At 47.1% G+C, this 26,633-nt stretch overlaps 2 protein-coding genes across 23 annotated transcripts in view; one reads left to right on the top strand and one right to left on the bottom strand.

The window, feature by feature from the left end:
• The window catches only part of ERI3 (ERI1 exoribonuclease family member 3), a 130,397-nt gene extending 122,285 nt beyond the window's left edge, over positions 1–8,112 (bottom strand). For 6 of the 21 annotated variants that reach the window (XM_081488793.1, XM_081488799.1, XM_081488803.1 and 3 more), the window contains exons 1-2: positions 8,085–8,112; positions 5,057–5,132 (exon numbers count right to left, since the gene is read on the bottom strand). Coding sequence is in view for 4 of the 21 variants with exons in the window: in XM_081488789.1 (XP_081344915.1) it covers positions 5,057–5,132; positions 7,717–7,851 (211 nt within the window). In the remaining 17 variants the exon portion in view is untranslated. Of the gene's footprint in view, positions 1–4,399; positions 4,562–5,056; positions 5,133–7,716 lie in introns of all 21 variants that reach the window. The other 15 variants (XM_081488794.1, XM_081488800.1, XM_081488804.1 and 12 more) reach the window with 5 other exon arrangements.
• Positions 8,113–8,210: 98 nt separating this feature from the next.
• RNF220 (ring finger protein 220) overlaps positions 8,211–26,633 on the top strand; it is a 304,953-nt gene continuing 286,530 nt past the window's right edge. For both annotated transcript variants that reach the window (XM_081488736.1, XM_081488737.1), the window contains exons 1-2: positions 8,211–8,389; positions 14,632–14,794. The gene's annotated coding sequence lies outside the window, so the exon portion shown is untranslated. The remainder of the gene's footprint in view (positions 8,390–14,631; positions 14,795–26,633) is intronic.

The following is a 26,633-nucleotide window of genomic DNA, read 5'->3' as shown; positions in this document are numbered from 1 at the left end:
CCCATGGCACAGAAGAGGGGGCAAAGGCTAGTTTCCTAACACACCATAAACAGAACAGAAATAAGAGAAAGGGCAGGGTATAGTACAGTACTCTCATCCCTTTAAACTCCTCCCACACTCGTAGAACAGCATCTGACCCCAGATGGGAGATACCCAGACTAGCTACTCCCCTGCTTCCAAGATGGAGAACTGGAATAGAAACAAGTAGTTGTTAAAAATGCTGCTATGAGACAAATACCGGTTCAAATCCTGACTCCACCACATGTTCTTTGTAATAACAGCTACAACAATATTGCCTATCTCTTAAAGATTAAATTAGATTGTATAATATGTACAAAGTGCTTTGCACAATAGTACGATCTCAGTTAAGGGGAATTATTAATACAGGAGAAAGAGGAAAAGAAACTACTATTTTCTGAAAATCTACTATAAGCCAGGCACTATAGTGGTTACTTTACATATTTCATCTCATTCAAGCCTCCCAACCATCAACCAAAATAGGTAACAGCATTCCCATTTCACACATGAGAACACTAAGGCTGAGATGCACTCAGCTCTTCAGGGCCCTGTTCTCCTCTCCTACATTTGAGGGCCCACGTTCTCCACTTGGCTGATTCTCCCATCAGCCATGGGGCTAACAATGCATATCAACTGTAGTTTTTCTTCTGAGCTAAGATATGACTTTAACTAAAAGAAACTCAACCATAAGCAATAATTAAGTCTGTCCAAATCACCCAAATTTGTTTCTAAGAAGAAAAACAAATTGCAGCCCTGGGTACAAAAGTGGAAACAGGAAGCAATGTCTTGGATTACAACAACTGCAGCACAACAAACTCAAAGCCTCTCTTCCAACCCAGTTCCATAGGAGCAAATCTTCCCATCTCATAGAGCAAAGAAACTGGCAGGAAGCAGGATGACAACTAGCTCGTGCTCAGGCCCTTAACGTGACATTTCCTTTTACAAATCTGTACCTTGGCAATTGCTGCTCCCTCCGTTTTGAAACGTACTTCCATTTTCATCAAGCAAATTCCTGCTCCTTCTTCAAAACCCAGCTCAAATCTCCCCCTTTTAGTAACTTTCTCTGACACCTCGTCAGAAAATTGATTGCTTAAGTGATCCAGCAGCACAGTTTATTCCTACTTCATAACTTTCATCTCACTATTGTAAGATTTTAGTTACCTGATTCTCCTCTTACCAGTCATTTTCAGGGAGTTGAGAATTTTCAGGGAGTTTCATCAGGTGAGAATAATGGAACGTAGGTATAGGGGTATATGTTATGTACGTGTGTGTAAAAAGTACTTCTTTTGGTTGGACCATTAAAACCATTTTAAAATTCCAAGTAGCATTAAAGTAAAGCATAGTTTTTCTCCATCTAAGGAGCATATGAGTTCTCAAAAGTGTGAGGAACACTGAACTAGCCCTAGATCCTTAAGGGCAAGGACCACGTTTTATTCATATCTGTACTCTCAGCACAGGGCCAGGCACAAAGTAAGTGGGAGGCAACATGTGAACGACTTATGACGTCAACTGCTCTGGAACTGGAACATGTCAGAACAGAGCAGGGCCTAAGAACCAGGAAAAACTTCTTTTCTTTCTTCTTCTTCCTACCCCCTACCCCCCACCAATTCTGTCCTCCCCAGTTAGAGAGAGTGAGCCAGCATTGCCTTGGTGCAGGAATACTATTAAAAGGATTAATTTAGGGACCGGTGTTTGGACTGTCACATCCAATCACTACCCACAGATCTACAGCTTCCCAAATCAAGCTCATGCAAAGAGGAATCAATTGCAAGGACACAGAGGGTCTGAACAGGCATACTAATGGTCTCCTGAGGTGCCAGCGGCCAGCTCTGACACTCCCATAAATTATCTGCCTTTTGATTTTACCTGTAGCTGTGGGGCACGAGGCACAATTTTGAACATATCAAAGCAATCTCTCGTCACCCAAGGCTCCCCCAACAATGTCCCCAAAGGGAGATGGTCTAAAAACAATGACCCAAAGGGAATCTGCTTCCCAGCAGGCCTGTTCCTAGCAGTCATCAATTAAAACCCAACAGGACCAAGTGAATAAACGGACCCAGATCAAGATGAGCAGATGTGGACAAGGCACGCAGCAGACCGCGGTTCTGCATCAGCTATACACCTCTCACTCAAAGGAAGAGAAATCACAGCAATAAACTCACACAATTTCATTGCGAGGCAACCGCACCAGCTGACAGCACACTCAACCTTCCCGGGCCTCAGTTTCCTCACTTGTGTAGCAAGGACAGTAATGCTGACCACCTGATCCACTTCCCAGAGGGGTGGTGAAAAGTAATTTTTAAAAAAACATTCAAGAGGCACTTTACAAAGAAGTAGGGCCACAAGGGTGGCAACACTAATAAATGACCCTGACAGACTGGGAGAAATGACTGGTCACACTTTGATGAATTTCTTTCAGGTAGTTACTCACCCAGTTTGCTTCACTGATGATGTTGGGGCTAAGGTCCACCCTAAAGAAAGTTCTGGAATTCCGAATGGGACTCCTGCTGTCTGAAAATTTCCTATTTAGTGAAAAGCAGCATCTTCCCTTAATTATAATTTACTCCTGTCTGCTGGCTGCCTCCGCCAGGGGCTGCATTTCTATCACATGGCCACAACGACAATTGTGAGGACCCCAAACGTACTAAGCCAAAGGCCAAGTCACCCAATTGCTAGCTGCTTTTTAAAAAAACTGTGTAAAATACTATTAATAACACAAGTTAAGGACACCGTGCTAGGAGTTTTGCTGCTGCTGCTGCTGCTAAGTCACTTCAGTCGCGTCCGACTCTGTGCGACCCCATAGATGGCAGCCCACCAGGCTCCGCCGTCCCTGGGATTCTCCAGGCAAGAACACTGGAGTGGGTTGCTATTTCCTTCTCCAATGCATGAAAGTGAAAAGTGGAAGTGAAGTCGCTCAGTCGTGTCCGACTCTTTAGCGACCCCATGGACTGCAGCCTACCAGCTCCTCCGTCCGTGGGATTTTCCAGGCAAGAGTACTGGAGTGGGGTGCCATTGCCTTCTCAGGCTAGGAGTTTTACATCTCATCAAATCCTTAACCAACCTTCCGTTTTACAGACATGAAAGCTAAACTCAGAGAAGTCAGTCACTTGCCCAAGGTCACATAAGCACTGCTATCAGAAACCTACAGGCTTCCCTCCAGCAATGCACACCAGAGCTTGTAGGAGGAGAAAGACAATTCATCAGACACTCAACAAATACTTTATTTGGTCCCTGTACCTGACACATACCGTCATACTCAACTAGGAGACATTCTCAAAACCAGAGAAAGGTCACCAGTTTCCTACAAGCAAACAAAGGAGAGACTAAGTAGGACATATAAAGAATAAGGCAATATCCTGGGAAGCTTAGGAACATGGGTCCCCCTCTGTGTATATAGTTCTGGAAGTTCAAAGTAATTGACATTAAGCTATGAGACCAAAGACTAAAATCTCTCCCAGGCTACATTTATTTCCTACTTTTTTCTATAGAAAAGAGTTTCCCAAAACTTCTCATGCATTCCACACCAACTTGTCTTTCCCACCCATCTTTTCTAGTCTGCGGAATAGGAGCTGGTATTGCCAACAATTTCTCAGGTAGACATCCTTTAAGCTCAAGTAGACAATCAGAAAATTAGTAAAGAGGACAGCATATACATCGATGCAAAGATTCAGGTGTACTCAATTTTTAGTTCTCAAAACACTGCCTCAATAGCGAAAATATAAAATGTCACCCGTGTAACTGCCACAGCCTCCTTACTGGTCTCTCTGCCTATCCCAATCTATTAACATTGAACACTGAAATCAAAGCAAACTTTCCAAAACACAAATGTAACATTAGGCTGCTCCTTAAAACTTTTCAATGGCTTCTCACTGCTTTTATGATGGTCTGACCTAGTGGTTGGTTCACAGGCCAAATCCAGCTGTCACCTGTTTTTATAAAGTTTTACTGGAACACAGCCATGCTCATTCATTTTCATACTATGGCTGCTTTTGTGCCATAGCAAAAGAGTAAACCGTTGTGACAAAGACCCATAAAGACTTAACTATTTACTACCTGGTCCTATACAGAAAGTTTGCTGACCTAATCTTCCTTTTCTACCCACTATTTAACCCTAAGAGTTGATAAGTCCCTGGCTTCTGCTTTTACCTTTCCTCCTTCATTTCTTTCCATATTCTCCTGTCCCCTGCCCACTGAGTTCTCAGTGTTTCGATCACACTGAACTTCACCTTCTCAAACTCAACAAAGCTCTGACCTTTACACTTAATTCTTCACATCTTCTTTCAATTCTAGCTGAGTAGTTACTTCCTCTGTAAAGCGTTCCCTGAACCCACCAGTCTGGGTTGGAGCTCCTTCTAAGTACTCTCAGAGCACATATACTTACCTTGTTACAGCCCTCTCAGAGGTCTCATAACTGCTTCTTTACTATCTGTCTCTCCCATGCAGGCTCTTTAGGGACAGAGATACCAGTTGTCTTGTTCACCACAAGCCCAACAGCAAGCAAAATGCCTGGAACTCAGTTATTCAACAAACAGCCTCTGAGATCCTGGATATCAATCAACAGAGTATAACTTTTTAGCCAGCCCCAAAAATCCTTATAAAATGGAAATAGGCTGGAATTAACCCAATCTACCCAGAGGTGATCCACAACCCAAATTAAACCAAGATCCTAAAGGCCTTGGTAAAATGCATTTATAAAAAACCAAATAAATATGATCCTTCCTAATGTCTTAAGACGTGTATTTCTTAGGACAAAGAATTATTCCAGTGCTATTCAACATTCCTGAACTTCAAGTAGGTGTTTGTGCAATGTCCACAAAGAAATCATGGCAGAACTTGACAGTCTGGATACCCCACCTCCAACTCTCACCAGTTCATAAACTTTGCATAAGTTTCAGTCATCTTTCAGCACATGGTATTTTGGCAGAAAAAGCTACAGAAAAGTAAGATGTTTACCAGTCCCCACTCCCTTCCCTCCAAGCCCAAATACTCATCATGAAGACGTCAAGCCAAAACTTGACCATGCAATAAGATTTCTCACCTCTCCTTACTTCGAAGATGCCAAGACTGGCCGCTGGGGATGCTGAAGGTTCAGTGAGAGCTGGAAAGCCCCAATGCTGTGGATAAATACACATCTCTGCAACAAGTCTATTTCAATATAAATGATCATATCCCCAGGGGGCTGCTGTTTGAAACAACTTAAGACCACACTATACTTCAAACTCCTGAACTCAAACTACTTTGGGGTAACAGTTATCTATGTGGAAGCACAGTACAAGCATAGTTTTCAGAAGCTACAGTTGACCTCTTAACAACAAAGGTTTGAACTGTGTGGGTCTAATTCCTACATTAGGGTGTTTTTCAATAAATATACTGAACACTCTTTTGGAAATGTGTGACAATTTTAAAAAACTTGCAGATAAGCCAAGCAGCCTGCCGCTGCTGCTGCTAAGTCACTTCAGTCATGTCCGACTCTGTGTGACCCCATAGACAGCAGCCCACCAGGCTCCACCGTCCCTGGGATTCTCCAGGCAAGAACACTGGAGTGGGTTGCCATTTCCTTCTCCAATGCATGCAAGTGAAAAGTGAAAGTGAAGTCGCTCAGTCGTGTCCGACTCTTCACGACCCCATGGACTGCAGCCTACCAGGCTCCTCAGTCCACGGGATTTTCCAGGCAAGAGTACTGGAGTGGGTTGCCATTGCCTTCTCCACCAGTCAAAGCTATTAGTAGTTAAATTTGGGGGAGTCAAAAGTTATAAGCAGATTTTTCAACTGTGTGTGGAGTCAGTCTCCTTAACTCTTGTGTTTTTCAATGGTCAACTATATATATTTTTGGAATGATGAATTTCATTTTCGCCAGTGGCATATTTTTCTTCCAAAGGAGGTTTATCTCCTTGAGACACTAAACATTTAAAATATCTGAGTCTGGACTGAGAAATATGGCCATGAAGTGGTGGCTCTCTGGGTAACCCAGAATCCTAGTCTAGTCAAGGAGGGGACACTGGTAACAGCTTACAATATTCATAACTCAGGAACTGAGGCAGGGATTGGGGCAAGCACTGATTGCCGCAAAGCCACAGGCTATACTGAAAATGAGCCACATAGACCAGGTAACACTTGCAGAATACATGAAGGTCTGCCTCAAGTTCTAGAAAAGTCAAGGTAACCAAACCCCAAGTCAAATCATTAATGGATACCTATCACATTTATCACTCAATTCAAATCTTCCATACTTTCTCTTCAGAGCACAGAAGTCTTACACCTTTTACTAATCACATCTTCCAAAAGACTAGAAGTTGCAGAGGTGCCCTTGTAAACCAGAACGTACTTGCACAAAGAAACACCTAGGTTTGGAACCAATCTACTCCTGTCTACCACTCTACACATTTAACACTTTATTCTACTCAGATCCCCTAGGAAAATGCCACTCGCCAACTTACCCCACTACAAAGAAAACACTTTTCAAAATGAAAGGGAATAAAAACACTTTTCTTTGGAAATTTCAAGTTGCAAGGAGAGCTCTCAGCCAAGCTCTGTGACCTAGCTAGCCGATTATTTACAGGATCTTTGGGCAGGAATTGTTAATGAGCTTTTAATTTGGAGTGCTTAAGTTGCCAAAGTGCTCTGAGCTCCAGTGAAGCACCACAGAATCCATAAAGGAAACCTTATCAATCACTTCCCGGCAGCTACCTTCCCCCAACCCCCACCTCTCTGAGGAGAGGCAGCCAAGTGGGTTTCTAACCAAGATCACAGACACACACATTAGTGGAGTCACACTCCAAGTCCCTGTTTATAAATTGGCTTTTAAACGGTAGGGAATTCAGGTATAATATACTTAAGCTTCAGGCATGAACCCACCAAAACAAGGTATGCTGTGTATGATAAAGTCCAAATAAAGCAGAATATGATGAAGCCAATTTCTGGTAGAAACTCTACAAGCAAAAATCATTCAGCCAATCACAACCTACTATAGTTCAAATAGTGTACAGTCTTTAGTCAATGGGATTCCTGGTTTTTTGCCCTTCAGCTGGAAGGCTGATAAAATGTCTGACAAGAACTAATACCAGAAACCTATAGCAGAGGCAGTGATGGGTAGTACCAGCTTGCAAAATCCAGTCCTAAGGACAGAATTCAAGCCCCCAAAGAGGAGCCATGTTCAGCATTTTTCAAGTCAACAAGACGCAGTTATATTTTGCAAGACTTTGCAGTCAAGCCCCAATCCAAGTTCATGACTTTTTAAGAAAACACCTGTTGCTGGAGCATTTGCAGGAAAAGCAAACAGGAAGCTAGCCAAGTTAGGCCCTTTATTCACTCTTTCCACCATAACTACTACCACGGATACAGATTTACAAAGACGTAAACTGCTAACCTTGCGTGTCTGCGCGTATGTGTGTCGGGGAGGGGGTAAAGGGGATGTTCTACCTACCATCTCCTTGCTAGTTTTCTATCCTCTTTGATCAAACCTCTCTTTCTCCTCCTAAGGAACCCCAGGTAAGAAGTCAGCATGCTTAATCACCTCACCCAGCCTGTCCTGCAAAGCCCTGCCCCTCTCCCTCTCTGCCTGAACATTTCTCAGTAGACCATATGCATCCAGGGTGAGCACATGGGCCAGTACCCCAGGCTGCCCAAACTGCGCGCCGCGACCCTCACCCCGCATGCATTACCAGGGCCCAATCTGGGGGGCCTCGCCGCATCACCCACCCCGGGATGTTGCCCCCAACTCGGGCCCATCCAAGTCCAAGGGATTGTAAGCGGAGGAGCAGGGGGCCAGGAGACCAGCCCTCCTTCCCAGGGCCGCCCCCGCCCCCCGTCAGCAGCGGGAGAGGCTGTCGCCATGGCAACGCCCCCTCCTCGGGGCCAGCGCGGCAGGCTCCCTCCAGGTGCAGGCCCCGACGTCTCCCTCGGCCTGAGCAGAAGCTCAGGACAGTTTACGGCGGCGGGAGCGGCCCGCGCCGACTGCGGCGCCGGCCAGGCAGAGGCAGGGCCAGCTCCGCCCGCTCCCCACCGCCCGTTCCCGGCCGCCTCAACAGCGGCAGCCAGCACCACGAGTCCACAACACACCGACTCACCTCCGCGCACTCTGACCCCGGCCGACGCGGCGGACGGGCGGGCGCGGTGGCCAACCGCTGAGCCCGCCGCCGGCTCCTCCGACCAATGGGCTACAGGAGGGAGGGGCTTCTTCTCCCCGAAGGCTCGCACTCCCGCCGACATGCGCGCTAAGGTGTGCCAAGATGGTGACTCCCTTCGGCAGGTCTTATGGGACTTGTAGTTTTGATATTGCACGTATTTTGAAGAAAGTGAAGGGGCTTCACTTTAGAGCTGTGAAAGAAATTTTTTTAAAAAACGAAACTTTTTGAGGCCTAGAACGACCCAGGTAACCCACTTCCGTTTTCCCACCTTCCAACATGCTCATGAGGTGAATATAGGTTCATAAGGTGACATGTTATACTTAGATGTCACCTCATCAGTCGTTCATTCAACAGGTCATTATTATCATTACCTCTCTGAGGTGAGCGTGAGGGAAACCTGAGAGGAGGGGGATTTTAGGTGAAGAAGAAAATGGTTAGATTTCTGAAGGGCCTTCCCAAGGAAGAGGAGACTGAGTTGGTCACATCAGCTCCACAGGGAACTTAAGAGTTAAAAGGATTCTGGCCTCAGCTACAGAGAATTTCCACAGAATTACTTCAGTCAACTGGAAGATACTCTGGCCAAAGCCAGAGATGTATTTCTTCATCTTGGTTACGCCCCTCTGGGAAGTCAAGCGTACCAGGTTCTGACCTGGGGAACCCCAGCCTTGGCCAAGCCAGTGATGGCTTTGACAGCCTCCCACTCAGCTAGGAACCATCTTCTGGGCCCAACTTCAGTCACCAAGCCCTCTGTCTGCCATCTGAATATATTCACTTAAGAAAATGGTGTCATTTCTGGGCCTTACCACCTCCATGAGATCTGACCTTAACATAATATAGTTTCCACCTGAGCTGGGAAAACATGGTAATCCCCATATCAGGGAATGCCTACCTTAATCCCACGTGGTGGATTAGGCTATTCTGCTCTGCACCTACAGAATTTATGTCATGGTTTTATAATTTTCTGTTTCTTTGTTGTCTCTCCCCCAGGGCTGTAAATTCCTTTAACATAGGCATTATTTGCATATTGTTCATGCTGTGAAGTAATACCCAGCACAGTTCCAGACATAAAGCAGACATACAATAAATGTTTGTGAATAAATCAGGAAATAAGCATCAGCAGGGATCAGTGTCTCTTAACCCATGGTCAGTAAAGTGGAAGTACATCTACCTATCTCCTGATTTTTGGAGCTGGAATTGGGTCTTCCTCCTCCCATTAAGGGCTTCCCTGGTGGTTCAGCTGGTAAAGAATCCGCCTGCAACACTGGACACCTGGGTTCGATCCCTGGGTTGGGAAGATCCCATGGAGAAGGAAAAGGCTACCCACTCCCAGTATACCCAGTATTCCGGCCTGGAGAAGTCCACGGACTGTATAGCTCGTGGGGTTGCAAAGAGTAGGACACAACTGAGAGACTTTCACTTTCCTCCCATTAATGTTATCTAGACGTTAATCCCAGTTGATGAGATCAGTCGACATGTTTTATTAGATAGTGCCTCGGAGAAGGCAATGGCAACCCACTTCAGTACTCTTGCCTGGAAAATCCCATAGACAGAGGAGCCTGGTAGGCTGCAGTCCATGGGGTCGCGAAGAGTCGGACACAACTGAGCGACTTCACTTTCACTTTTCACTTGCATGTATGGGAGAAGGAAATGGCAACCCACTCCAGTGTTCTTGCCTGGAGAATCCCAGGGATGGGGGAGCCTGGTGGGCTGCCGTCTATGGGGTCACACAGAGTCGGACACGACTGAAGCGACTTAGCAGCAGCAGCAGCAGCCTCTGCTAAGTGTCAGGCACTGTTTCTTTTCCTGAGGGTTCATTGGTGAGTAAGTCACACAAAATCTGTGTCCTCAAGGAGCTTTTATATTAGGGAAAAGGAGGGAGAGGAAGAGCAGACAATAAACAAATAGGTAAATAGATAAATAAAATTAGACCAGTAAGAGGCCCTAGTATGGCCTCTCTTGCCTCTGGCTTTGTTATATCCTAAATCTGGGCTGAGAATAGGTCATAGCCAGCCTTCTTGGCTGTAAGAATGAAGTAAACATACTGTATGAGGATTGGAGCTTTTCCTTAGTACCCAGCCCCAAGATTCTCCATGGAGCCCTCCATGGTCCCCTCAACTGCCCCAAAATGTGTTATTTCCACCTTGGTGCTCTAGAGCTCATCTGAACGACTTCCAGGGCCTCACCAAACTGTAAGCTTTTTTTGGACATGGACCAGGCAAAATGCACTCAAATAATAGGATAGTTTAAGTACACTTGGTGCCTTATACTGTTGCCTAAGCCAACATTTGGCTCCCTCAAGCCTTTGGCTGTGTTGTGTATGTGGTGTGCTCGTGCACACACCCTCAGTAATGTCCAACTCATTGCGACCCAACCCCATGGGCTGTAGCCTGTCAAGCTCTTCTGCCCATGGAATTTTCCAGGCAAAAATACTGGAATGGGTTGCCATTTCCTGCTCCAGGGGATCTTCCTGACCCAGAGCTCAAAACCACGTCTCTTGTGTCTCCTGCATTGGCAGATGGATTCTTTACCACTACTACACCTTGGCTGTGTTCTAGTTCCCTAGAAAACAGAGCCTGAGGCAAGGCTTATGTTGTAAGATTTCACTGGGAAGTAGAAATCCAGGATGGCAAGAATGAGGGGAGAATGGAAATGAGGCAAGCAAGGAGGGGAAGAAAATATAAATATGACCAAAGGTTGAAAGAAGGCACAGCCAGTCACTTTATCCTACAGACCATGTAAAACCATCACTTCTCAGACAGGAAGGGAAGGTTGTATTACTCCACCACTCCAGCAGCCACAGTTCAGTTCAGTCACTCAGTCGGGTCCAACTCTGCGACCCCATGGACTGCAGCACACCAGGCCTCCCTGTCCATCACTAACTCCCAGAGTTTACTCAAACTCATGTCCATCGTGTCGGTGATGCCATCCAACCATCTCATCCTCTGTCGTCCCCTTCTCCTCCAACCTTCAATCTTTCCCAGCATTAGGGTCTTTTCAAATGAGTTGGTTCTTTGAATCAGGTGGCCAAAGTATTGGAGTTTCAGCTCCAACATCAGTCCTTCCAATGAATATTCAGGACTGATTTCCTTTAGGATGGACTGGTTGGATCTCCTTGCAGTCCAAGGGACTCTCAAGAGTCTTCTCCAATACCACAGTTCAAAAGCATCAATTCTTCAATGCTCAGCTTTCTTTATAGTCCAACTCTCACATCCGTACATGACTACTGGAAAAACCATAGCTTTGACTAGATGGACCTTTGTTGGCAAAGTAATGTTTCTGCCTTTTAATATGCTGTCTAGGTTGGTCATAACTTTTCTTCCAAGGAGCAAGTGTCTTTTAATTTCATGGCTGCAGTCAACATCTGCAGTGATTTTGGAGCCCAGAAAAATAAAGTTAGCCACTGTTTCCATTGTTTCCCCATTATTTGCCATGAAGTGATGGGACCAGATGCCATGGTCTTAGTTTTCTGAATGTTGAGTTTTAAGCCAACTTTTTCACTCTCCTCTTTCACTTTCATCAAGAGGCTCTTTAGTTCTTTGCTTTCTGCCATAAGGGTGGTGTCATCTGCATATTTGAGGTTATTGATATTTCTCCCAGCAATCTTGATTCCAGCTTGTGCTTCATCCAGCCTGGCATTTTGCATGATGTACTCTGCATGGAAGTTAAATAAGCAGGGTGACAATATACAGCCTTGATATACTCCTTTACCGATTTGGAACCAGTCTGTTGTTCCATGTCTGGTTCTAATTGTTGCTTCTTGACCTGCATACAGATTTCTCAGGAGGCAGGTCAGGTGACCTGATATTCCCATCTCTTTAAGAATTTTCCACATTTGTTGTGATCCACACAGTCAAAGGAGTGCCACAGCCACAGGGGGCACCAGATCCCATACCCCAAAGCACAGTGGTTCTTCTGAGATTAGAAATCATGAGGAGCCTCTGGCTTGACCAAAACAGGCCATTGCAGTCTCACCACAGTGGGCACATTGGAAGCTCTATCACAACCTAACCCTCCTCCCAAAGGAAGCTAAGACAATCAAATGTATTAGTAAATGATGTGATAGTAGTGGCAGCTGGGCTGTCCAAAAAACAAGTGGCCAAGGCCCAGGGTGGGGTATGAAAGATGGGGCAAGTGAATTGTTGGAGACAGATGGACTGAGTCCAATACAGGCACAGATACACCCTGGGTAGACCACCTGGCTACGGGATTAAGTGACTGAGCTAAAGTGAACCCTGAGAGAAAGAACCAAAGAGGACCACATGGGTTCTTCTGCAGCCCTGTCAAGACACCAGGAAAAACAGCAAGATGACGGTCAAAGCTGGGACCTTAATTACCAGTTAAAGGGCAGAGAACCCAGGACCCAAGGACAGTGCATGGCAGCCCTCAAGCATGGCACAGCTAAGAGAACCCAGATTGAGTCTGAAACCATCTTATTTGATAACTAGAAAAACCGCTCTGCCATTCTCAGTCCCTGTAAGCCCTGTAAGATAGCATAGTGCAGTTGTAAGGAGTGAGAGATTAGATAGAGCCTGCTCAGGTTTGCAATCAGGCTCTATCTGTGACCTTAGGCAAGTCACATATTCTTTGAGGCTCAGTTTCTTCAACGCTCTGGTGTAGATAATACTAGTCTCTACTTGTTACTAGAATTAAGCATGCTCAGAACAGTACCCTGCAGAGTTGAGTATGTATTGGCTATTGCTATTATTCTTACCCCTCCCCCACCCCTCTGGCAACTCCTCTTCCCACTGTGATCACCACCATACCACCCCCTTGCTCCTCAGCCGCCCCACCCCCACCCCAGTTTTCTCCACTCCAAGAGCAGTTGGGGCTAGACCTGCCTTGCCTTCTTCTCCCTGCTTTCCCCAGGGCTGTTCCCCATGAGCCTGAGCCATTCATCTCCCTGGTGACCTAAATCTGAACTAAGAGATGGATGTGGGGTGGCTGAGGCCAGGGTGGTAATGTGCTCCCTTATCTCTCTGCCCCTCACTGGGGCCTAGTTAATTTTCCCTTTGATTTTAATATAGATTTATTGAAAGTTTCAGTTATCAAAACAAACTGCAGCAGCAAATTGGTGTTCTTTGCAGGCCTACAAGTGCCTATAAAGCTGCCATGCTCGGGAACGAATGGCGCTCTCTGGGAGGTCAGTCATGGCAACAGGAAGTCCCTGGGGACACACACACTGCAGTTTAATATTTTTCTTATTAGCCTTTTTCTTCTTGGCTATCTAAGCCTCCCCTTTAAATCGGAAATCAAATGGAGCCACCTGCCCAGGGAGGCTGTCTTCCCCAAGCTGCTCCACTGTTCCTTCTCTAGTCCTAGCCTTCCCACCCCAATCCTCTGACTTCTCCCTGCTTTGCCCATTGTCCCGGAGAGAATTATTATTCACATGCCCCAGAGGTAGGGCGCACAGTGCTGTCCCAACTGTGGAAGGTTGGTTTAGGCTATCCAACTACTAGTCGGAGGCAAAGAACCCCTAAAATAGATTTAGGCCTCTTCCAGATCTGTGCTCAGAAGGGAGGAAAAAGCAAAATTTTTAAAGCAAAAGAGGTGTTTTCCAAAAGGCAGACCACCCTGTCAGGACCTACTGAGCTCTACAGAAATGAAAAGAAGATGATGAGTCTAGAAATTGGGCAGGTTTTCCTTCGAGCCCAAGAATTGTCTGATTTCATTCTTACATCCTCACTGCCATTCCCAATATGGCCCCTCCTCTCAATCCCAAGCTGAGTTTTGAAACCCTTCATTTCCTGGCTTGCCCCATTGGCTCCTAGAAGGAGAACCACTCACTGCCACCTCTACACTCTAGAATCATCCTGTCCCAGGGGAGGGGCTTCATGACCTGGTAACCTCTCCTCTCCTCGTCACCATCTTCTCTTCTGGGCCTAACATGTTGCTGGGTCACTTGTACCTGCCACATCCCAATTCCTCATGTCTTCCTCTTGCTCTTAAATGTTTCCTGCCAGCAGAAAGAGCTACTGTTCTGCAGAACTCAGACTATGACTAAGGGTCCTGACAGCTGTTGTCGTACAGAGTGGTGCTAAGGTTGGGATCCAGACAGTCCAAGAATTGAACCTTGTCTCTGATACTTACTCTGTGACTTGGGGGACCTCTCTGTGGTTTCAGTGTATCTTGTGCTTCCCTCTACTCTTGTCTTGGAGAAGGAAATGGCACCCCACTCCAGTACTCTTGCCTGGAAAATCCCACGGACGGAGGAGCCTAGTAGGCTACAGTCCATGGGGTCGTGAAGAGTCAGACATGACTGCTCGACTTCACTTTCACTTTTCACTCTCATGCATTGGAGAAGGAAATGGCAACCCACTCCAGTGTTCTTGCCTGGAGAATCCCAGGGACGGGGGAGCCTGGTGGGCTGCCATCTGTGGGGTCGCACAGAGTCGGACACGACTGAAGTGACTTAGCAGCAGCAGCAGCTACTCTTGTCTAAGGACCACTGTGTAATAAAATGATTTGTCTTTGTATCTCTTGCCTACAGTATGCTGAGATCCTCAAGGACGAAGACTGTGATTTAATCATCTTTATATTCCAAGTGTGTCTATTTGATATATAAGTAAAGATTGTTTACTATAAAATGGAGGGAATACCTACATAAACGTAAGGCAACGAAAGCACCTTCAACAGTGCCCAAACAACATGAGGTAGGTTGCTCAGTGAGTGCAATTTCCTTCATCAGTTTTCCCTTGAAGTTGGTCATCAGCCACCAGTACTCCCATTTTTTGCTTGTCCGCATCTCACCTTCAAGTTCAGCTCTCTCTTGTTGCCTGCTGGAGCCCTTCCATCACTGTTCAGATGCCAGCATTCACCCTGGCCCCTTCAAAGTGGTGCCAATTTCTCCTCTCCTCTAGACCAGGCTCCCTCTATTTTTCCCAAAAGTACTCACAAACTGCTGTCTCCTGGTGGCTCTATTCCCTGGCCTGCCTTGTAACAATGCATATGCTCCCTACCATCTATCTATACCAGCTTGTAGTAGTATCAATAAGTTTACATTTCACCAGTCTTGCTTATTCTAGGCCCTCACTCACTTCTGTGGAAACACTTATCCACAGCAATGTTCTTTTAAAAAAGCCACAGTTGTGCCATTGGAGCAATCCAAGCTACTGTGCTCCACTGGCATCTGTCACTAACAGCACCATGGATGCTGCCTTGAATGCTTCTGCTTGATACATTCAATTCTCATGGCACCACAACAGTGTGAGAGCATGGCACTCTCTCATGAAGTAAGAAGTTGACTCCCTCCATATTTCATGCAGCTAGGGGGACATAACATCCCATAGCACTGTGGTTTGAGCTCCTAAGTGTTTCAGAGACAGTTCTTCCCACTTATTTAACCAGTCCTTTTTCTTTCCATTGTGCATACCTACTACCACCAGAGGAAGGAAAACAGGGCGAGTTTAATGAAAGCCATCATACTGAACCAGAATCACCACCCTTCTTCAACACTTAGTCCTGCTGTGGAAACACTCACCTGCCAGAATCCTCCTCCCGTATCAGTTTTCTCTTTGGAGTTCTTCTGGCTTTTCCAGCAATAGAGTGTCTATTGGGTTATCTGTTTGTACGGATGTATAGCTGATCCAGTTATGGGTTTGGTTCAAATTTGTTTTACTCTAAGAGGATTTTCAGCCTCATGTAAAACAATGGATTCAAATAGATATTTGGGTTCAGGGTTGTTGCCTAACTCCCCAACACTGGATGTAGCCACGTATCAGCTCCAAACCCATCAAGACCCCCATTCCACTACATTTTCCCCTAAGATTTAGTGAATAAATTCTTTTTCCTACCTGCCACCTTCCCTTACCTTCCCAGACTATTGAAGCCTTGTCCTTACACTGCACCCCTTGTGGTTTCATAGCTCCTTCTTCCTGGTCTTAACTTGGCACCAAATCCTCTACACTCAGGCTTCAGCCTATTCTTCCAGCCTTAATTCCTAGTAGTTCTTAACTCCCCTTCTCTTCCAGGCCAAAGGAACTGATTATTACTTATGGAGGAGCTTTGCACTTTTCTGCCTCTGAAACTTTACTGGTGGTGTTCTCTCAACTGGGGACACCTTCTCCAGTCTCATCTCTATGACTGAACTCCCAGAGAAGTGTGCCCTGCTCCAGGAAGTATTTCCTGATCCCCAAGTGGCTATTCCTTCCCCTCCCCAAGTCCCCAAACCCTGTCTGCCTGTCCTGCCCTGCACAGTAGCAGTAATCCACAGGCCAGGGGCTTGCTCAGCATTCTTGATCTCTAGGCAATCCCCAACCACAGCCCTCAGGACCTTAGAACACTGCTGTAGGGCTTTCAGGAGGGCGTGCAAGGCTTTCAGGGAGCCTCCTCCAGCAACCTCAGCTGAACTAAGAGTTCGAGTGTATACTTTTTCAAGGTGCAACAAACATTCTTTGAATACCTAGTTTGTGCTAGGCTCCTTGAAAACACAGGACAGGAACATGAGCCACAGACACTGTTCCTGCCCTCATAGAGCTTACACTCTACTGAAGGAGACACTTGGGTGAGGAACCAGGTGTCACTCAGAGTGATTAACTGTGATCACAGACACCAGTTGCCATTGTGGTCTGAAGATGAGGGACCAGTCACAGCTGGAAAGGTTTCTCCAAGCAGGTGACATTTAAATCAAGTCTGAAAGGTTGAACAGGAATTTCCCAGGCCCAGGAGGCGGGGAGGAAAAAAATGAAGAGGGCAACCCAGGCAAAGGGTATAACATGAGCAAAGACTCAAAGCAAAGAAATGGCCCACATGTGGATGGGAAGAAAGGACTACAGGTGCAGAAAGTGTGGAAAATCAAGTGGTACAAGAGGAGTTTGAAGTAGGCAAGAGTTAAATTCATGCGTAGTCACTCTCTCTTTTTTTTTTAATTTATTTTAGCCTGCAGTGGGTCTTTGTTGCTGCTTATAGACTTTCTCTAGTTGCGGAGAGTGGGGCGGGGTGGGGGAAGCAATACTCTTTGTTGCAATATGTGGGCTTCTCATTGCGGTGGCTTCTCTTGTTGTTTCTCAGTAGTTCTGGCCCATGGGCTTAGTTGCTCCGTGGTATGTGGAATCATAGTTCCTGGACCAGGGATCAAACCCATGTCCTCAGCATTGGCAGGCAGGTTCTTAACCACTGGACCACCAGGGAAGTTCTCATGTGTAGTCTTATAAGCAAGCCTTCTTGAAGTGTTTGGACTTGATCTTGAAGGCAATAGAGAGCCTTTAAAGCAGGGCAGTGACTGAGTCAGTTTGGTGTTGTGGTACTGCTCCAACTTTAATGTGCTTGCATTGCAATCACGTGGTGATCTTGTTAAATGCAAATTGTGATTCTGTGATCCTGGGAAGGGCCTCAGATTCTGCATTTCTCATGAGATCCCTGGTGAAGCTGGTCCTCAGACCACACAAGAAGTAGCCCGGTCTTAGTGCGATCTCTCTGGTCCAACTTCCCACCTTCCCCAATGCATCCACTCACAGAGCATTCTTTTCACTGAAAATGGTTCAAGGCTGCTGTGGCTCTTCACTTTTATTTAGCATCTATCTTTTAGATGCTGTTAATTGCATATGTGCTCCATGCCCAGCAAAGGATCCAATGCAGAGGGTGGAGGGCTCGGGAAGACAAAAAGCAAGACATTTTCCTGCCCAAAAGTGTTCCATGTCATCTAAGAAGGGGCAGTTTTCTGTGAGCTGCCCTCTGCCAGACCTGTCATAAACATGGTAAATGAGGCCTGTCTCAGGAGTGCTCCCTGGGGCCCCACCTCCCTGGCAGCCCCATCCAGAGATGAGCCTGTTTATCCCTAACAGTTGTCTCTGACCTCTAAATCAATTCCCTGTCTGATACACAAACCCTAGTCTTCCCCAACCCTCCTCCCAATTCCAGACTATGTCAATTTGTAAAATTGGAGGCAGCATGTGATGACAGTAGTTACAAGCACAGGCTCTGCAGTCAGACTGCCTGGGTTCATCCCCCAGCTCCACTACTTATTAGCTGGGTAACCTTGGGCAAGTGGCTTAACCTCCCTAAGCTTCAGTCTTCTCATCTGTAAATTGGGGATAATAATTCTTCCTGTGTCACGAGGCTATTGTGAGAGTCAGAACACTCGAGTGTTTTGTATTGTTTTTAAAAATACAAAAACCTGGGACTCCCCTGGTGGTCCAGCAGTTAAGAATCCATCTTGCAATGCAGGGGACGTGGGTTCAGTCCCTGGTCAGGGAACTAAGATCCCACATACAGCTAAGCAACTGGAAGAGTTGAAGACAACTGGAAGGCAACTGGAGAGTCCATGTGCCTCAGTGAAGATACAGTGTGCCTCAACTAAGCCTCAACACAGCCAAATTAATTAATTAAAAAACAGAAACTAGATCCTGTGTGTACAGGAGCTTACCAGAGCCTTTTTGAAAGCTCATATAAATGAAAGTCCTTGTTATCCCCGCGCCACCCAGGATGGCTTTTTCTGCCTGCACCACCCTCTCCCTGATGCTGGGGTGAAGGAGGGGGCAGAACTCCTCCTGAAGCTGGCAGTGCAGAGACGCCCTGCTGGATGAGCAGCCTTTTGGGAGCACTTAACAGGGCAGGGGGCTTCAGCCTCCCAACACTGAGGCTCCACGTTGGAGGGGGAGGCTTTGCAGATTCCCTCCTACCTCCACCCGTCCCCACCATGTCCCCTCTGTCCAGGGTCACCCAGGCTGCCCCTCCTTCTGGCTGCAGGGAGAGAGGCAGCTCCAATCATTCATCTTAATGTCTCTATTAAGCAGGGTTATGACCAGGATGAGACAAGAAACAAGGTCTTTTAGTGTAAAAACACGGCTCCCAGGGCTTGGCCCCAGGGGACTCCTCTCGGCACTGCTGCTGCTCCCAGCTACAGCAGCTGGAGGCCCGCTGAGGCTCAGGTCAGGCAAGGTGATTCTGCCCTGGGTTCTCTCTCCTCTTTCCCCACTTCTCTGGAACTTCCTAAGGGCCTGCCCAGAGCTTTCATATCCAAAGAGAAGAGCATGACTTGGCATTTGGTGGCAGCCCCAGGGTCCTCGAGACTGTCAGGCCTGCTTCCTGGATTGGGATCACTCATCTGCATGTGCAGGCAGCGACAACCTTAGCCACTGGGGCTCAATCAGGCCTGACCTGGAGTCTGAGCTCAGAGCCAAGATAACAAACAGTATTCCTAATTATGGGAATATTGAAGAGGATCCTAACAGGACCATTCCACAAACCCCTGTCACTCAGAGAAGGTTTCAGAGCCATGGTAGAGTCAGCATATGGTGACTCAGGCCTGGGCTCTAGAGTGGTAGCTGTTGGCCCACAAAGCCACAGCTTACTGACTCTTACCCAATCCTATTCAAGGGCAGGGATTTGTGGGCAGCAGCAGGGCCAACCCCCTCACCTGGAGGGAAAGATGGAGACTCCGGGAGAACCAGAATCAAAAGGCATCAACCCAGAACACACCAGAAGTTCTCAAAGGGAGCCATGTGCACAGACCCACCCTTCAAAAGGGTGGAAAGAGTCCCCAGATAATGGTTCCCACATAACATCACCAAGAGAACACGAGTCCTTTAGCCAACCAACATGGAGGATGAGAGTGTGGAGCACTAAGAGGTCAAGCAAGGTTCAGAAGGAGGACACCAGTCACTCAGCATAGTTTGCTGACCACAGCCCTGCTGATCCTCAGGCCACTGACTTCTGCATCCCACTGTGCTGCTGCCTTCTCACTGGCCTTGGTTTCTCCCTCTGTGTCAAGACTTATCCTGAACCTGACCTTCTCACACGGGCTCCCCTGAGGCAGGCTGGCAGAGTGGAGAGGCTCAAGCTGTGGAGTCACATGGTAAAACTGGGTTCCCATCCTGGCTGTAGTCCCTTCGAAGCCAAGCGACTCTGGGCAAGCCATTGCTGCCCCCTGTCTTGTTCTTGGGCTTCCCTGATAGCTCAGTTGGTAAAGAATCCGCAATTGCAATGCAGGAGTGTTCTTAAAGGTCCTGAGGAGTCGCTGGGACAGCCTGTGTCCAGCTTAGAGTAGGACCTGGAGCCCAGTGGAGGGGAGAGGGTGGAGGAAGGAACTAGGGGTCTCAGTTCTCTTCATGCTCAGGAAGAATGAAGCCGTAGTCCCCGCTGTCCTCCCTGCTGGCAGTGGGTGAGGGGCCTTGACCAGAGAGGGCTGAGAGAACAGGGGGGCTGCGGAGGGAATGCCAGAGCCGCTGAGGGCAGCACAAAGTCAGAGTGAGTTAGCACTGGTCCCAGGGGCTACATGAGCCAGGCAGGCTTTTACAGAGATATTCAGGGAACGAGAAATACCAGCAAGGAAGTGGCCCCATTAATAAATAAGAAGGCGGGAAATTAACGATGGCCTGAAAATGGCTGAGCTACTGAACTCGTTCTTTAAATCTGTCTTTAACAAGAAAAATAAAGAAAAGAGATTTGGCCAATTAGGAGGTAATGAAGACATTGTAAAAATAGCACCTGACAAAAAGCGCAGGTTGGTGGTGGTTGGAAGGGCGGGGGTAGTAGGCACTGAGTGAATATCCAGTGGCTTTGACCCTGCCCCCACTCCCACCCCAGAAGAAGGCTAACAACACAGCATAGAACAGGGGATCATTGGAGGACCTGGGAAGGGGCAGGTAAGGAACTGTGATGGGGAGACTCCATTTGGGCTTAATTGATGTTTTTCAAGAGCCTATTGTGAGCCAGGCAGGATGCTCCACCTTCTCCAACATTGTCTCCTGTGAAGGCTGGAATGAAGGTGAGAATGGGGGTGAGGGTGGGGATAAAAGGAGAGCCAGAATGAGGGCAGATGAGGTGATTGAAGGGGGCTCAGAGTGGGGGATCTCTAAGGGCATGGGGCAAAGCAGGACCCTGATTAGAACACAAAAATTCTAGGCACCTGTTATATTTGGGGCGGTCCCTTTGCAGATGGTGATTGTAGCCATGAAATTAAAAGACGCTTACTCCTTGGAAGGAAAGTTATGACCAACCTAGACAGCATATTAAAAAGCAGAGACATTACTTTGCTAACAAAAGTCCGTCTAGTCAAGGCTATGGTTTTTCCAATAGTCATGGATGGATGTGAGAGTTGGACTAAAGAAAGCTGAGCTCCCAAGAGTTGATGCTTTTGAACTGTGGTGTTGGAGAAGACTCTTGAGAGTCCCTTGGACTGTGAGGTGATCCAACCAGTCCATCCTAAAGGAGATCAGTCCTGGGTGTTCATTGGAAGGACTGATGTTGAAGCTGAAACCCCAATACTTTGGCCACCTGATGCAAAAAGCTGACCCATGTGAAAAGACCCTGATGCTGGGAAAGATTGAGGGCAGGAGGAGAGGGGATGACAGAGGATGAGATGGTTGGATGGCATCACCGACTCGATGGACACGAGTTTGGGTAGGCTCCGGAAGTTGGTGATGGACATGGAGGCCTGGCGTGCTGCGGTTCATGGGGTCGCAAAGAGTCAGACACGACTGAGCGACTGAACTGAACTGATCTGAACTTTGGAACCCCATGTCTGTAAATAGCAGAAGGGAACAAGCGAGGAGGCATGGGACAGAAGGAAAAGAAGTCTGGAGGAGGGCTTCCCTGTGACTCGGTGATAAAAAAAATCTGCCTGCCAATGCAAAGGACACGTGTTTGATCCCTGGGCTTGGAAGATCCCACATGTTGCAGAGCAGCTAAGCCTGTGCACTACAACTATAGAGCTTGTGTTCTAGAGCCTGGGAATCGGAACTCTCGAGTGCAATGCCCTAGAGCCCGTGCTCTGCTGTAAGAGAAGCCACGGTAGTGAGAAGCCTGCACACGGCAACTAAGAGTGGCCCCCGCTCAGTGCAACTAGAGAAAAACCCTGAGCAGCAGTGAAGACCCAGCAGAGCCAAAAATAAATAAATAAATAAATAATTTTTTAAAGAAGTCAGGAGGAGAGACCTGGGGTTGAAAGGAGAGAGTGCAAGGTTCTCACATGGAGGAAGGAAAATGAGAGAGAGTGTTTGGGTGGGGCTTAGGGAAGGAGCCAAGGGAGCTATGAGAGAGGGGCCCTTCTGCTAAATTCTGGAAAAAGCACACTGCTGGCCAGCTCCAGCACTCCACAGAGGCCCAGGTGACCCACCCAGTGAGCAGAATGGCAGCCTCAGTGACAGGTGGCATCACAGGTTGATTGTAAGCAGAGGACCTTTGAAAAAGAAAGATGAACTAGAAAGATGAGAGTGAGAAGTCCCAGAGAAGAGGTGACCTTGCAGGGTGAACTACAGTGGGGAGAATCTGGATGGTGCTCTGCACCTCCCACCACCCAGGTCACTGGTACACAATGTCCCCAAGGAGCTGGGGGTAGGGTGGGTGCCTGCAAGAAAAGCAGGGTCACAGAGGAGATTTAGAGGCAGGCTCTTGGGAGAATCTGGGCAGGGAGAGAAGGATGGGGCTTGAGAAAGAAAGTAAGGGAAGGAGCATGCAAGCCCACTCTAACACCACCCATGCCCCCACTTATAGGCAAATGAACATGGTCCTATGGTGAGGAAGGGAGTCTGTGTATCCTTACCCTACCCCATCCTTTCCTGGGCCACAGTCCACCCTCCCTTGTAGCTCTTGGGTGCTGCCTTTGAGCTAACCCCATTGCCCATAGAAGCCAAGACTCACAGCTCCCCCAGGGGGCTGAGGTGGTCCAGGGTCTGTCCTGAAATCCAGTCCCAGAATTCAATCCAAAGTGACTGGGCTGTAACAACACTGACATGGTCTGCGTGGGGCAGGGAGACTACAGAGAGAGACACTGCAGGAGAAAGACAGGGCAGCTAGTGATGAATAGGGGCAGCCAGAGCCTCGTTAGAGGGGGTGCAGAGAGGGTGGCCGCTGCAGGGATGAGCTAGGGGCCTGATTTATCATCTTCAGAGCTGATCTGAGCGAGAGGGGTTAAGTAGCAAGTTAATGAAATCCGTAGATGCTGCTAAATGGGGAGAGCTGGGTGGCTAGAGGGGATGCAGGAGGGAGGCAAGGAGGCTGGCCCCTGAAGAAGGAGACTCATGTGGAAGGGGAGGAAGATAGACATAGCCCAGCGGAGGGGAAGTCCTGTCACAGTCCCTGAAATCCGGCTTTGGCCACCCAGGAGAAAGAGGATAGACTGACAGCAGGGAGGCAGGGAGAAGCCAGGCCCGGCCCAGGGACATCCACAGGGACATCAAGCTTCACATCGCTGGCCCCAATCCCAATAGGCTTCAGCAAACACTTACTGGGCGGCCCTTGAGCCCCCAAGAAGAGGAGGTGGACCAGACAGGGCCTCTGCCATCTCTTCCCCCAGGCTGAGTGGTGAAACAAGTAACTACAGTTTGCAGTGATAAGTGCTGTTGAGCAACACAAAGGAGGGAGCAATTAATTCTGACAGGGGAGGCCAGGGAGGTCAGGATGACATTAAAGCAAGGCTTGAAAATAAGGATTTTACCAGGCAGAGAAGGGAACAGAAGGATTCTAGGCGGAAGGAACAGCATGAGCTGAGGCCAGGAAAAGTGCAAGGGAAGCAGAGGGAAAGAGAGCTGGCCCCCCAGAGACCAGGTTAGGGAAGGGAATGGGCCAGGGGAGACCTGCCTACAGCCCGGTATACTCCATCCACCACTGGGCTCACCTGGGGGTGCTCCGTGTTGTGAGGCCAGAGCAGCTGGCTCAGGTGGTCTGGGCAGGATCCTGGCTAACAGAGCCATTTCTATGTGCCAGCTGCATGCTCTGCCTCTAACAGGATCTCTGTTATGGGATTGACACAAGGTTGCAATCAAAGCATCCACGGAGCTTTGGACACAAGGCCTGGCACACAGTAAGTGCTTACTAAATGTAAGGTATTATTTTAGTTGTTAATCTTTCCAGGCTGAAGTTAAAAACCTGGGCCAAGTGTATGGCTGCAGCTCCAAAATGCACCCAGGCAGCCAGCAGAAAAGAGGGCTAAAGAGACAGAAAGTAATCCATCACTCTAGTGATGAGATGGGACACAGGGTGCTGCTGAGACATCAGGGCCCAGAGATCCCTGAGAAGCGAGAAGACTGAAACTAGGCTATTGAAACGAACTTTGAGGACCAGAATGTGGACAGCTCTGCCCAGACTCTGCAGGTGCAGCTCCTAGAAGCAGAGAGGAGAGAGGTTTGCCATCTCTTCCTTCCTCCAGCCCTCAGAGCTGTCCTGAGCAGATGTGCACAGCCCTTCCTATAGGTGGCTCCCTTCTCTTGTCCTGAGCAGTAACCTTCCCCCTGCAGGAGAACCTTCCCATAGGGAAGTAGCAAGGGTATAATGGCAAGACATGTTTCACTCCTTTTTATTCTCTATTAACTAGGTATTCAGTGATTGTTGTTGGATGAAGGACCAACTCAATTAGTAAAAAATCTTGAAGCTCTTCTGCATAGCACAGCTCAAGTATACTAGAAAAGCCCCTCTATCTCCCCTCACACACTCTTTCTTCATTCTATCTCATGGCATCTGGCTTGAAGAGAATGGCTAATGGTGTGGCTATTTAAAGACAAGGCTTTGATAAGATTCAGCAGTTTCGCTTTGGGGTATTTATCCAAAGAAAATGAGAACATTAATTCAAAAAGGTATATGTACTCCTATGTTCATTGCAGCATTATTTAACAATAGCCAAGATTTAGAAGCAACCTAAGTATTCACTGATAGGCAAATGGATAAAGAAGATGTGATACACATATGCAATGGAATATTACTCCAGCATTTAAAAAAAGAATGAAATCTTGCCATTTGTGGCAACATGGATAAACCAGGAGAGTATTATGCTAAGTGAAATAAGTTAGAGAAAAACAAATATTGTGTGGTTTCCACTTATATGTGAAAACTACAAAACAAAACAGACTGATAAATGAAGAGAACAAACTGGTGTCTGCCAGGAGGAGCAAGGTAGGGAAATAAATGAAATAGGGTAAAGAGGATTAAGAGGTACAAACTTCCAACTATAAAATAAGCATCATGGGAATGTAATGTACAACATGGGGAATATAGTCAATAATATTGTAACAACTTTGTATGTTGACAGATGGTTAACTAGACTACTTTTTGTAGTGATCATAATGTATTAAAATATTAAATCACTGTTGTACATCTGAAACTAATATAATACTATGTGTGAACTGTAATTCAGTTTTTTAAATTAGCTAGAAAGAATAAAATAAAGGCCTTGAAGTCACACAGTCCTGAGATTCAGACTTTGCTCTACTACTCACCAACTCCATGTTCCCCTTGTAAGTCTGTTTCCTCTTCTGTAAAAATAGGTATAATAATAATGATGATAATACCTACTTCATAGTTTTTGTGGATTAAATTAATAATTCATATAAAGACCTTGGAATAGTGTGCATGGCACACAGAAATAGACTCTTGATGGGGTTGAAGTCAACAAAATCAAAACAGTAGAGAAAATTAAAGCAGTAGTATAGAAAGCATCTTAATTCTCCCTTCACCTCCACCTTGTATTCCTTCAAAATTTCTCTAGGAGGCTGCTCTTCCCCTAGCTCTTGCTACATGGGTTTTCCTAGCGAGGTCCTATGACTTTTGGAGAAGGAAATGGCAACCCACTCCAGTGTTCTTGCCTGGAGAATCCCAGTGATGGAGGAGCCTGGTGGGCTGCCATCTATGGGGTTGCACAGAGTCGGACACGACTGAAGCGACTTAGCAGCAGCAGCAGCAGCCTATGACTTTATTCTTTAATAAAAACTGGACTTTGAGACCCACCAAGTCATAAGGCTGTGCAGGCCCAGTGACAATCCATCCTCAGATGGAAGAGGCAGATGTGAGACTGAGCACGAGCAGGACTATAGGGCACAAGCCACCTGCTGAGCAGGTGTCCCAGACTCCCGGGTCATCTACCACTGACGCACCAGTGCCTCTCCTCTGCTCACACTTGTTTGCATGGAGGAATGACCAGGAAGTAGGAGAGAAAAGCCCTAACTTGGTTCTTGGTTGGGTTGACTCAGTATGGGGGGACAAGCCGAAAATGGACAGGGGCTGCACTGAGAGACAGTGCTGAGGGACAGTGTTCCCAATGGGCAGAGCACTGGTCATCCACTTTGTGTGGAAAGAGAAGTGATTCAAGGTTAGAATATATCTGGACTCATGGGCAGTAGTTAATGACTGGGCTGACTGGTCAAGGGCCTGGAAGGAACAAGATTAGAAAATCCCAGACAAGAAGATCTGGGGAGTGGCCAGTGACTAGATCTATGAGAATGAATACAAAGTATGATGATTTTTGTATCACATGTTAATGCCCAGCAGAGAGTATCTATCATAGAAGGGGCATCAAACCATCAAGTAAACAAAATGAACCAGCCCACTGATACCTACCAGCCTCTGTGGGCTGGTTCATTTTGTTTACTTGATGGTGCCATTTTCCAGTTATGAGTTTGTCTTTTGTGTCTAATGGGCTTTAGCTAGCACCACCAAGGGAAGGTTTACAGGGTATTTGATCCACTAGCATAGAATTCCATATAAAATCCACCACATGAGACCAAGGAACCCACTTTACAGCACAGAAGGGACCCACTTCACAGCATTTTAAAATACAGTATA

The sequence above is a fragment of the Giraffa tippelskirchi genome, chromosome 5 (genome assembly GCF_054371585.1).
Source record: "Giraffa tippelskirchi isolate mGirTip1 chromosome 5, T2T-mGirTip1v1.2.pri, whole genome shotgun sequence".
NCBI classification, from domain to species: domain Eukaryota; kingdom Metazoa; phylum Chordata; class Mammalia; order Artiodactyla; family Giraffidae; genus Giraffa; species Giraffa tippelskirchi.
This window is presented reverse-complemented; position numbering and strand designations above follow the sequence as displayed.